Source organism: Pseudopipra pipra, chromosome 1 (assembly GCF_036250125.1).
Source record: "Pseudopipra pipra isolate bDixPip1 chromosome 1, bDixPip1.hap1, whole genome shotgun sequence".
NCBI classification, from domain to species: Eukaryota; Metazoa; Chordata; class Aves; order Passeriformes; family Pipridae; genus Pseudopipra; species Pseudopipra pipra.
The window spans coordinates 11,646,285-11,658,995 of NC_087549.1; the positions used below are offsets into that span (position 1 = coordinate 11,646,285).

At 37.9% G+C, this 12,711-nt stretch overlaps 1 protein-coding gene across 3 annotated transcripts in view; it reads left to right on the forward strand.

Annotated features, from left to right (window-relative positions):
- TMEM65 (transmembrane protein 65) overlaps positions 1-10,241 on the forward strand; it is a 31,695-nt gene extending 21,454 nt beyond the window's left edge. For all 3 annotated transcript variants that reach the window (XM_064645371.1, XM_064645380.1, XM_064645390.1), the window contains 5 exons: positions 1,879-1,946; positions 2,698-2,752; positions 3,965-4,007; positions 4,665-4,770; positions 6,323-10,241. In XM_064645371.1, coding sequence (XP_064501441.1) covers positions 1,879-1,946; positions 2,698-2,752; positions 3,965-4,007; positions 4,665-4,770; positions 6,323-6,415 — 365 coding nt within the window. In that variant the 3' untranslated portion in view covers positions 6,416-10,241. The remainder of the gene's footprint in view (positions 1-1,878; positions 1,947-2,697; positions 2,753-3,964; positions 4,008-4,664; positions 4,771-6,322) is intronic.
- Positions 10,242-12,711: the final 2,470 nt, after the last annotated feature.

Consider the following 12,711-nt stretch of genomic DNA (forward strand, 5'->3'; position numbering starts at 1 on the left):
AAAGTAGGACAGAAAGCCCAAATGAGAGCAGGCTGCTCAAAACCAGCAGCAAACATTGTTTTTCTAAGCCAAACAGTGTTGATGCTGCAGTACCTTGTGGGGTTTTTGTTTAAAAAGTGATATAAAATTGCAGAGAAATACACTGTGTATTCTTTATAATACTGTAATGATTCAAATTCTGATTTAGTTTCCAAATTAGTTTATTTTTGTGGCTTTATACTGTCCAGTGACCAAATTTATTTAGTCAAAGATTTTCCTATTCTAAGTATCTACACTTATTTTTCTTTTTTTTTTTCCGCTTGGTCCCTGACATTCTGTTTACTCCATGAATTCCAAAAGTCTGCCCATTTCACTAAGAACTTGAGCTCCTTTTGTAGCTGCAGAGTTTTGTATAGACACATTTTGAAAATATTGGGCATATCTGTGTGCTTTTTTATTGTTTATGTTTTTGGGGTTTTTGTCTTGTGGTGATTTAAAACAAAAAATTGGAAAGTTTCATACGTTTTGTGCTTTAGTCCTTTACCTGTGCAGTTAAGAAGGTATGTGTCTCCTTAGAAAGTAGTTACAGATGTCCATTCATGTTCTTGTACCTAAGAAAGATCTTGAGTGTGGCTTTGTTTTTTTTTGTGTGGTCATGGATTCATGCTGTCTGTGAGAGAGAAACCTAAAGGGTACTCTTACCAGTTTCTTTTCACAACTGAGGTTCATGCACTCTTCTTTCTTCCCTCTTCCTGTGTTTGCATTTCTTTAAGTTTATAAAATGAAGGAATTATAGTACCATCTGAAGTAAAAAAAACCCCACCAACCAAATCCAAACTGAACAGCTGATGCATTTTAAATGTTAAAAAAAAATATGAAAATTTCTAACTTTCTAAGCTGTATTTTTGTCACATAGTCTGTCCTCAGTGCTGTAGTTAGTCTTATGAAGTGAGCACTTGAAGCTCAGCTGGAGGCAATGCTGTGCAAATTCAGTCCCACCTCCATCAGCTTAGAGTCTAAAACCTGAGAGAAAATGAAGCAGGACAAAAAGGAATGATACAGTAGCACTGTGCTCATTCTTAGAAATTATTCAGACCAATGCGTTCCAAGTTTCTGAAATAGAAAATATTTTCAAAAGTATTTAACAGGGGTTTCAGAAGTGAAAAGAAAAAAATGCATGAAACTAAAGTTGAAACTTGATTTCCTAAAAAGTGTATTAAGGAGCAGCTTCAAGTCTGACTTGCTCTGAGGATAGTGTACAAACAAAATCAAGATACAGAAGTTTTGGTTGAAATAGTGGGGTAAATAACACTGTATGACACTCTAATGAGAGCCACCTTAGCATTTGCAGATTTAGCTGAAGGAGTTTTGATACGAATTGTCCAGCTCCAAGGCAATGCTCTTAAAATACAAATTTTTCGGAATACGTGAAGATGGAACTCTTGCACAGGAGTAGCGAGGGACTTGCAGAGAAAGGGCCTTTATTTCATGCAAGAGAAGAATGCAGGGAGTCTGGTGAAACAGTTGGCCATCTTCAGTGATACTGCAACACCCATTGGAAGGTCTGTAAATCTTACCCAAGCTTGTGTAGCTTTAAATATTTCTCTTACACACGAGTAGGCATGAGTGGCTTCCATCCGAAATTGTACAAGTGTTTGCAGAATAAGTTTTTTTACCTGGTTCTTCAGAAGCCATTAGTAACACTTCTGTGTAGCAAAGGGTTTTACTGCACCTGCCAGTAACAAAAAGGTCCTCAGTAGAATGAGTAGGAAAGGAATTTTGTGTATGTTGTCTTTTTTTTCTTAAAGGCGGTATTAGACTGACATTTCAGTTGTTCCTGTGAATTGGTGAACTCTCTTATAAATATTTTATTTTCTCTTTGTTACTTATTTCTTTTAGTGTTCTTCCACAATGCATTACCTTTTGTAGGGTTTGGATTTTTGGATAACGCAATTATGATTGCTGCGGTAAGTTCATTATTTAATTCCTTGATCAAGTCAATAAGATTTATATTGTTCAAGAGAATAGAATAGAATAGACTATGAGGTCTAGTTTAGAAAGTCCTCTTGCTCAGGACTTTCTCAGGGTCTGTAGTCTAACCTCCTGCTCAAAACAGAATCAGCTGTAAGGTCAGACCAAGTTGTTCATGTTTTTATGGGACTTGTGAAATCCAGGGGCAGCCTGTCTGAGCAACCTGTTCCAATGTTCAGCTTCTTCACAGTGGAAAATGTTTTGCTATATCCAACTGGAATATGTCTTGTTTTAATTCATGCACGTTGTCTCTCATCTTTGGACCACGTACTGCTGTTTCATAGTGCAGTTCACTGTGATTTTGTTTCTTCAGTTGAACACGTAAGGAGCTGTGGTACTGTGTTTTATTTGTTTGCTCAGTATTTGTAGAAGTTTTCATTCAGAGCTATACATTCAGCTATGAATTACAGTGAGGAAGAATGGTATGCAGAGATAGGGATTGAAGGTTTGTCCATTAAGCCTCTTACGAAATAGTATAAAATACTAGGAGTATCAGAAGTAGGCTCTTTTCCTAAGGGGAAATTATATATACCAGGAGGATAGGATTTTTTCAGATCTAGTAGAAGTAATGTCCATTTATCCCTTCAGTTTTAACATAGACAAGCTCTAAGCAATACTTCTGTCAGTTGTATCAATATAATTTAACTCCAAATCCCTCAAATAATGACAAAACTGTTTATTTTTCAGGGAACCCAAATAGAATTGTCAATTGGAGTTGTCTTAGGAATTTCAACTATGGCAGGCAAGTATTAAAAATGCAGCATGTTTAGACTAATATGACACATTCCTATATTTTAGGCTGAAAGTGGCACACAGGGCTGGAAATGGCTCTTCCTCAGTCTTGCAGCTGCCTTTCCTAATAAAGAAGCAACCTGTGGGTGAAACAAGGACATACTCCTTTTGCAGAAATGGAATTTCAGTTCAAATAGCCTTTGAAATGCTTCTTGTCAGTTTTTACCTAATGGTTCAAATCCTGTGTCACTTGGGAAAGCATATTTGCATTTCTGTAATGGAACTGCTTTTAAGTTCCCCAGGATCCCGTATTGATGTGTGTCTATATATGTATTTGTACGTTGTTGTTTGCTTGCAGTGCTAAGTGGAGATCAGTGTTGGTGTCCTTTTACTGTGTTGGCTGCTGTTCTTGGTGGCTCTTCTGCCTCCATGAGATAAGGGAAGGCCAAGGAGCAACCCTGCTCCTGCACTGGGCCAAAACTGATAAGCTCTGCTTGACAGCTTTGGTGCCTCTGCAACGTCAGAGGGTAAAAACCTGCTCATGGGTCCAGTAACTGCAGGGGCAGCATTGCTTGAAAGCACGTAGAGAGCTCAAGTGAAAGTGTCTATAGCAGAGCAAGTTAATGGTTTGGAAATGTGCAGTCCTCTGTTGCAGTGTGAGACAGTCAAGCTTATCTCAGTAAGATCTGCTGTGAAATCATGCATTTTGTGTATAACTTTGTTCACTCATGGACAGTATTCATTGCTAAACTGACAGAGTTTGTGGATTTGTTGAAATGTTTATCAAAGCTACATACCTGAGTAACAGCTCCTTCTACTTCCACTGCTCCTGTGCCTCTTCAGGCACTGGAAGGCTTTGCTTGGTGTCCAGCAGTAGCTGCATGGAACTGGCAGCCACACACGGCTGTTCTTAACTCTGATCTGAAAAGTTGTTATATTGATTTCCAGGTGTTAGTGTTGGTTTTTTTATATTTGTCAAGTTTTCTTCATATAAGTCAAGAAAAACAGTTGCACTTCCTATTATTTTAGTCTCCTGCTGTTATTAAACTGTAATAAGGTCACAATAAAAACTCTAAAGTAAGAGGATCCTAGTTCTAGTCTCTCATCCTGTATATACTGAGAACAGTGAGGGTCACTAGGAGGGGAGGGAGAGGAGTTGCTTGGTTTTGTTCACAACTAAAGTAATCCTTTGCCTTTTTCTCTTCCCTCTTCCTCCCTCCAGCTGCAGCTTTAGGAAACCTTGTTTCAGATTTAGCTGGACTGGGGTATGTATGCACTTGTATTAAGAATATTAAGTGCATTTACTGAGATGCAATGTGGAAAAATACATTTTTTGGTGATATAATATTGATGTACTCAATATACATCCTCAGATTGTTATGGCCAGATATGAAGACATTTCATTCTCCTCAGATAAAACAGTTATATATATGAAATATCTTTAGATCTAGACATACCTATTTCTGATATAAACAGACACAGTGACTTTTTTTATTTTTAAAGGAAATTTCTGTGTAAATGCTGAAAGTAAAGCTGTTTGTTATGCCTGCTTTTCACACTTTCCCTCTAATGCTTTGTTTTATGCAAATAACAAGGCTTATTACTAACTAGCCTGTGTGTGACCTTTCCTCCACTAAAGATTACTTACAAACTCTACAAAAATGCAGTAACAATCACACTAGTTTTGTTGTACTGCATAAAGTTTTTATGGAAATGTTTCATATTAAATCAGTGAGATAATTAACTTATGTTGCAAAATGTGACCTTTAGAAGTCTAAACTCTTTCCCATATTAATCTGTCAATGTATTTATCAGTATGCTGAAAGAAAAGCTATAGATTTTAAGTCCAAATATTTCAAAATCCTCACTAGAAGACACTATCTGATTCACAATTGTTTTTTCTTGTTTTCTTGTTCTTCCAGTCTTGCAGGTTACGTAGAAGCCTTAGCTTCACGACTGGGTCTGTCAATCCCTGACCTGACACCCAAACAAGCTGACATGTGGCAAACGCGTCTCAGTGCACACTTGGTGAGTATCCTGTAGGTAGGCACTGCTGGTATGGAGCTTTTTCTGCTTAAACTAGTAAGTGATAAATCCTTTTTGTCACTTTTTCCATTAACTCACTGACCGCCAGCATTGTGCTTACATTTCCTGTAAGGTTGAGTTGTGAGCCCATATCAGGGAGCATCATGAGACTGGATTGTTTTGGGCTTCGATGTTTTTTTTTATGCAGTGAGCCACAAATGGCTTGTGACGTGGAAAATCTCTGCAATGGCTTCATGTATGCTGTGCAGATACCGAGTTTAGCTCTGGCTATGGTGATAAGATAATTTACTTGATAGTTATGACCTCTTAGTAGTTTACTCCTGCACATTTTTTGTCAAGCGCTTGCTATTCATATACCTGCACTGGTATGTATTAATTTCTAGGATTCTATAATTAGCTTGGATATAAAATTAGCTTTCCCCTGTGTAAGATTTTAGCATTTCAGTAATATTTACTGCCTGTGTTTACAGTTGCAGGGCACTCATCGGGCAGTTGCATTTTCAGGGTGGTTGCTTAATTAACATTTAAACATTTGAAGTGGTCAAATGTTTCGGCAATGAAAGCATTAGTTTATTTTAATTAAAGAAACAGATTATCAGAAACTGAGTAAAAAGAACAGATATTTCTTTCACTTTTCCAAAATGAGCCTTCATTGGGAAAATATTCATGCAGATTTAAGGGAAGAAAAATAGCACTTGCTGAGGAAAAGTTAGGGGGGAAAAAAGTCAGGTTTTAGCAGCGATAGATCAAAGCAGCAAAGGGTTGTCATATTGTCAAGGGGCTGCCTGATAGTGTCCCCAGTGTGAGAGTTTTCTCTGTGGAAGCTGAGCTTGTGGCAAACCCCTGTCATTGTACTGCAGTTCATTCACAGCACTTTTCTGTGAAAACTCTTCTGAGCACCTTTGCCTGTATGGTAACATATTTTTTCATTTTTTACCTGCTGTCTCAGTTTTCTAAACATTATCCACCTGCTGCTGGTGATGTGATTTGGATGTCACTTCTCTTACTTTCTTTCCTCTCCTCTTGACTTATACATCCAGGTCAACTGTGAAATGTTTTCCATTTTTATATTTTTGTCTTTGCCTTGTGCCTTTGCAAGCCATGATGTTGGCAAGGCACTCCTTATTCCTGACTTTGATAATTTGCATTACCAGACACAAGCAGATACATTTACAATTGCACCTAAAATGTGTGCAGGTGTTGTTTGGTTTTTTTGGTTTAGTTTTTTTTCTTTCCCTGTCTTCCTGGCCATCCTACTAATCCTTTGAATCTCAGTCTCCACCCTTATGACTTGTGCAGCTTTTCATGAGCATTCCTCTCCTCTTTCTTCAGAATCGTCTTTATCACAGCAAACACTGTTTGTAACATTGTCATAACTGTCTTTCTCTCATGGATTGTATTTCCAGTCTGCATGCTAAATGTGACTCACAACTGAAAACTAGAACAAGGGCTATGTTTTCCTGGTTGTATTGGTACAAGGCAAATGAGTAGCAACTGATCAGTGAGAAACTTAATTTTTTCCCCCTTTCTCTAGGGCAAAGCTATTGGAGTGACCATTGGCTGCATATTAGGAATGTTTCCTTTGTTGTTCTTTGGCGAGGAGGAAGAAAAACTGGAAGAAAAATAATAACCTTTTTACAAGACATATACAAATGTAAACTACTGTACCTCAATTATTCAATTATGCTGTCAATATTTAGGAATTAACAGACAGTAAAAAATGTATAGACTTGGGAACAAAACCTTCAGCATGTCGTTTTATGGAAACACTAATTTATTGTGGCTTTGTTGTGTTCAGTACTTCTTTTTATATCATCTAACTTTTTATTTAATTGTAAATTTTTGAAGTGTTTTCACTTTTGGCAAGATGTTTACCACTTTCCCCTTAGATTTTATTCTTTAATGGATTATTACTTCAGTAATCCACCATGGATGACAGTATCACTCTTGAGTTGCATATTGGTTGCTTAACAGTTGTAATTGCATGACAGAAATATCACTGTTGTTCATCAGGTCCTTCAATGCAGATTATTATGGAGGTCATTGATGAGTAATTTGAAGTCCCTCACTTTGCAAGATGACTGGTTGCCCCTGACTAGCCATCATTTTGCACTGCCTTTAGATGAGTTATTTCAGTGATCTTTGACAGTATAGTTTGCATTTTTTTTCCCAATTCTGACTAAGTGTCTCTGAATTGTCTTCTGAGATGATCATGTTGATGCTTTGACAAGGTAAGTGTCTCCAGTATAGGGTCTCTACCAAGTCCATTTAAAACGTGGTGTTTTAACACCTTCTGTACTTCCATATTCATGCCTCTTTTTTTCCTTTGTAAACAGTATTTTGAGAACTGAGTTGAGATATCCTTAAATTTGTATTCTTGTGTTTTGAGTGTGGTATTAAAGAATTCAGACCAACTGTTTCAAAACCACAAACAACTTTTTTAATTGTTCTGCTTAAAATAAGGTGTGAATAGTTGATTGGGTAGATGAGGCCAGGGAACAGTTCAGGGTATGAATGAGTGCTGGCATTGCAAGTTTATAATGGGTGGTTCAGTTGAAATGATAAGTGTACCATCAGTCTGGATTAGAGGACCTGATTTGCTGATGATAACTTTGTATTTAAGGTTAAACCTTTGCTACATTTTTTTTTTGCGCTGTGAGACAATTACTAAAAAGAAACCAAACAACAAAAAAAGGACACTTGAGGCCTTTTTACTTTTTTGCCTTTTATTTTTGCAGTCTTACTTGGTGTGTTATAGATCTGACAGTGCAGTCTCATGTAAATGTGCTCTTTTATATGGACATGGATAAAATTATGACAGCTATCGAATATTTATGATATTTCAGGATCTGATTTGCCAATAGCATAATGCTAAACTGATAATTGTCCCTTAGAGGAGAAGATTTCGTATCTGTTTGAATACCATTTGGAAAAGACACTAAAAAGAGGCACAGCCAGGACATTTTGAAAGTTTTATTGCTGGAATTGTTAACACTTGTGAAACCTAAAAGAAATGTTTAACAAAAAATTAAGTCCTCTGATGACTTTTATATGCTGTAGGAAAAGCCTTATTGTAGCATGTATGTTTTACATAAGCTCATTGTTTATCTCAGTATCATAAATCTGACTTCTCTGTTCTCATTTCTAGAAGCCCCTTAACAGCAGTACTGAAACTTTGATTTATAGTGAAGGTGACACTCTCGTCTCTGTTTCTTGAGAAGCAGACTTTGAAAAGTGGGAGTGAGTTGTCCTAGTAGCATGTGCTGTACTTTGTACATTACACCATGACAATCTGGACCAAACTATAAAGCTGAACAAAAGCTCAGCCAGGCATCAAATACAAATGCAGAGGAGTTTTGGCTTGCACTTTCAAAGTTGGAAGCTTTATTAAAATAAAATAAAATAACAAACAAACAACCACAAAAAAACCCTCTAACCACAAAAACCAATCCAGATAGGCAATTATGCACTCTTACCCCAACAGGTTTATAGTAGTTAAATGATGAGAGGGTTTTTTTTTTTACTCATCCACACGTTTGTCTTGCCTTAAACATGCTTCTGCATGTACTTTTGTTTCTATACAAAGCTCTATGTATTTCCCACATGCATTTTTCTTAAATTGAAGTACAAATCAAAGAAATTTTGCATAGCTTTTTCTGTAGCTGTTTTTACAGTAATTCCAACACTGTTTCCTGTTATGATACTGGCATCTTGATTGGAATCTTTCAGCAGTGGCCAAACCTCTGTTCTTTGGCATTGTACCATTGGAACGCTGTTTTCATCACTTTTTTAGAGCTCATGAGAGCAACTGGAAGGCTGTGCCAACTGTCACAGTAGTGTTTTGTTTCATAATGCAACAGACTGTATTATTGTTAAATAGCTTGTGCATGTAAATTGAGTACCTTTTGTTGCTGTATGTCAAACTGTTGTATGCAACCAATGCTTTTATTGAGAATCAATGAACTAAAATATCTTGAAAGAAGTTAATCATGTGTTGTCTTGTTAAACTATTTAACTGATCACAAAAATGTGGAGTGCAAGTGACACATGGTAAGAAATCTTCGGTATTTCAGGCTATTGTCAGGTACCATAATCAAGGAGGTGACTTCAGGTGTTTCAGATTTTGACAAAGGTGAAGAAATAACTTGTGATTTGGGAGGATTAGTGGTGCTGCTGGAGGCTGGGAGAAGGTGTGTTTGGGGGCCAAGCTGCCCCTCTGAGTACCATGGGGTAGCTTGCTTTGCTGGCAGGATCCACACTTGTGTGGACATGGTACTGCTTCTGTGGAAGGGAAGATCTGTGCCTGATCTGTACCCTGTCTCCCCACAAGGAGGGTGGGTTTTTCTGGGGTGTATGGATGAATGTAATCCCTGATCACAGTTTTTAAAAACTCAACGGAGAAGACTGAGTCCCCTTTGTTTTCTAGTGTCTTCTCCCTCCTCACTAAAAGGAAAAAACAAACACTGCAGGTTTTTTCAGAGAATTCAGCATTGCTCCATTTTTTTTTATTCTATCGGTTTATCCTCTGTTAACGGGACTTTTTTTGCGTTAAAGGGCTGGTAGACCCGAAATTGTGTTTAAAATGCTGTCTTTTATTGTAACTTAAAATATAAATGTATTTTTGACTGTATATTATCTCCAGGAACAAAGAACATCTGATAATACAGTTACCCAAATCTTCTCGCCAATATTTTCTCATGCATGTACTTTTACATAAATTATTTGAATTCAGACAACATACTTTGTATTGTCTTTAATTAAATTGTTGAACTTTCTGTAAACTTTTGTACTACAGCAAAGTTGTTCTGTGTTTCTTTATTAGACCAGATGCTGGAGGGGAAATGTTAATAATATCCTGTGGGTATTCAGCCTCAGTTATACAAAACGGGAATTTATTATTTAAGTTATAAGAAGGTGGTCCTTTGTCACTATCACAGGAGATACCACCATGGAGTGGTACTTCTGTCTCTTCATGCTTGGAAGAGAGTGATTTAAATAATTAAAATGTTTGCATGGTAAATTGGTGGTGTTTGTGATTAATATTAGAAGTCCACTTGCACTTGAACTTCTGGAATTAACAGGTTTTTTTGTATGCAAACTAAGCCATTTTGAACTTTCCTGGACTTTGGAGCTCCTCACATTTTTTTCACTCCCTGGTCAGTCCCTTTTGTGGATGTCTGCACACGAAGAAGTGCTGTGAGGAAAACATCTGTACTGGAAGGATGGTCTTATCTCATTTTGACAACCTGTATAGGTTAGCTATTATTTTACTCTATTTTGGTTGCATTGTGCTGTAGAACTCTTCGTAAATGCTGTTCAGAGAGTCTGCCACACTTCTACCCAACACATTTCCCTCTTCTCTGTCTGACCTTTTACATGGTCTAGTGACAAACTGATAGAGCATCACTATATAAACTAAAGAGCTTAATAAAGTTGAGAGATTATCATCCTGCTCTGAGAGTCATATGCCTCTGGAATTTTTCAACCTAAAATATTAAGAAAAAATAGCTAGAGCTCTCATAACACGAATTCAAGCTTTTATTTTAGTCTTTAATTAATGTTTGTTAAGGCTTTTATCCCTGTCTCAGTGTTTAGGACCCTTGTCATCCATAGTGTTGCTTCCAAATAGTATTGTGGGGGGTGGGAGTGTGGGGATGTGGGTGGAGGGGTTTGCATAAACTTGGAATTTAAAAGCCAGGCAGAAGGATTTTTTGTTTTATTTTGGAAGACAGGTGTATGTGTGTGTGAGTGTTGGAGTGCTGATGTAGTACCTCTCCTGTAAGTAGATGATGACAAGATAAAACATTTTGCAGACAGGAAACAGCTCTGGTTTAACAGTCTTCACCTTAGTAGTTCAATGGTATGTGAGCAACTGGCTTAAAGAGCACTGCAGCTCTGAATGCTGCTCCACAGTCTCATGAGTTGCTGTGGAAAACCTAAATTATTTGAGACTTTAAACTTAATGCATTTTGTGCCTCTTTTATGTTCTGTTCTTGATACTGTGCTTATCAAAGTGTCTTGCTTGTCTATTGTTTTGAAAAGGAACTTATGCTTTTACCTGGAGGGTTTAAGCTCTTTCAAACATGAGCATATTGATTTATCTATCAGAAAATAGATCATCTTGTTATGGAATATGAAGTGTACTGAATGGGACTATTCACTGCTTAGAAAATATGGATCCAAAGGGTGTAAGATTTGCCGTACTAGACCTACAACTGCCATTCCTATTGGGAAGAGGTTACCACTGAGCAGGTTAGGGCAATAACATGAAGTGCCAACTTGTCTTTGCACAGCAATACTGCTTGGATTTGGCAGGGTGATCTGTTCATAGCGTGGTGATCCTATCTAGTTTTGCTGGAAATGGCTTGTTACTTCCAGGTAGGAACAAGGAGGAAATGGAGGAGAATGAGATTCTTCCAGGTCATTTTCCCTACATGGAGATGCATAGATGGTCTATTAAAAGAGAAAAAACCTATGATTTTTATTTATGGTACTTTCCTGTTGTTCCCTATGCCCTGACAGTGCTTTTAGCCTGCAGAAAGATTGGAAGAAAGAGCTCATAAGGCTTCCCTCCCCCAGAGTGGCTTTTCTGCACAGCTCAGCTATTGAATCATAGGAATAGCCATCAAAGGAAAAATTACAGTAAAATACCCCCTTTTGAACACAGACATCCTTGAATAGGAAGAGCAGAATGATTGCAGGTGATTTACCTCTGATATACAACTGCCAAGTTACCAGAGACCATATCAAAAACCAATTGGATATTGAACAGACTACAGCCCCTTTTGGTGAAGTTTCAGATAGGCTATAATGCAGATCTGCAAGTGACTTTTTTTCTGCATGGTTTCCCCTGTTAGTTACTTGCCCCATTTTGTGTAGGAACACTGAAGGGTTACTTTTATACACTTTGCTGTCTGAGAGCACGAACTCTTCTTAAAGGATGGCAGGTCAAGGGAAGAGTCAGCAACCAGAGCCACTGTAGGAAAACATCCCAAGAAGAGCCTATGCTGTGAGAGGCAGTCTCATCTTCATTTGTAGTCCTCAGTTGCCTTGTAAAGGCAGGCAGACAGTGGGATAGATCGCCTTGGAAAAGAAGTTATTTTGCTGGATTGTGTTAGTTTATGGCAAGGGTTATTGTGCTGACATGCTGAGGAACAGGGCGGTCCCCCATGCAGATATTAAAAAAAGAAGAGATTCCTCCTGACCTGCATTGGAACCTTTAACATCTTGTAGGATAGTCATCTCCTTGTCTCTGGCTGTATGTTTTGGCAGACTGTAAGGTCTTGGAAAAGCCAAAAGGTGTGTTGTGTTTTTATGGGTCACCCAGATGATGTGTGAGGGGTTTGGGTACTTGTGAACTCAGTCACTTGTGGATAATCCTGCAGGCTTCAAGGCTCAGTTTTCATATGTTTGGGGGATTCCTGAAATGGGATTTATTTGCCTAAATGTAGGATTTCCATCTTGCAACTGGGCCATTTCATCTGTGATGAAATCATCATACCTAGTGATCCCTTTGTGTATGGTAGAACCAGCCCTGCAGAGTGTATTTTGTCTGATGTAGGTGTTGCAGTTCAGGGTGGAATTGCTCACATGCTGCAGGCAGGAGGTTACTGGCTTACAGCCTCTCCACCAAACATGCAGTGTTAATGTTAATTCTTACTGACTTTTGATATTCTCGAAGCCATGGTGAGTATTTGGAGTGGATTGGAGTTTCAGCCCTGCCTTTTGCCTGGAGTTTGCACAGGTTTTGATTGAGCTGGCCTGTGCCATGTTGCTTTTGGTCAATGGAATTATTAATTGTGCAAGTCTGTACGTCAAATGGAAGAGTTTTTTTATTTCTACATGAAATAACTAGTTCATTGGATGGAAACTGCTTACTGTTGTAAAGCAAACCAACTTTTAACTGTGAGTGGAGCAGCTTGG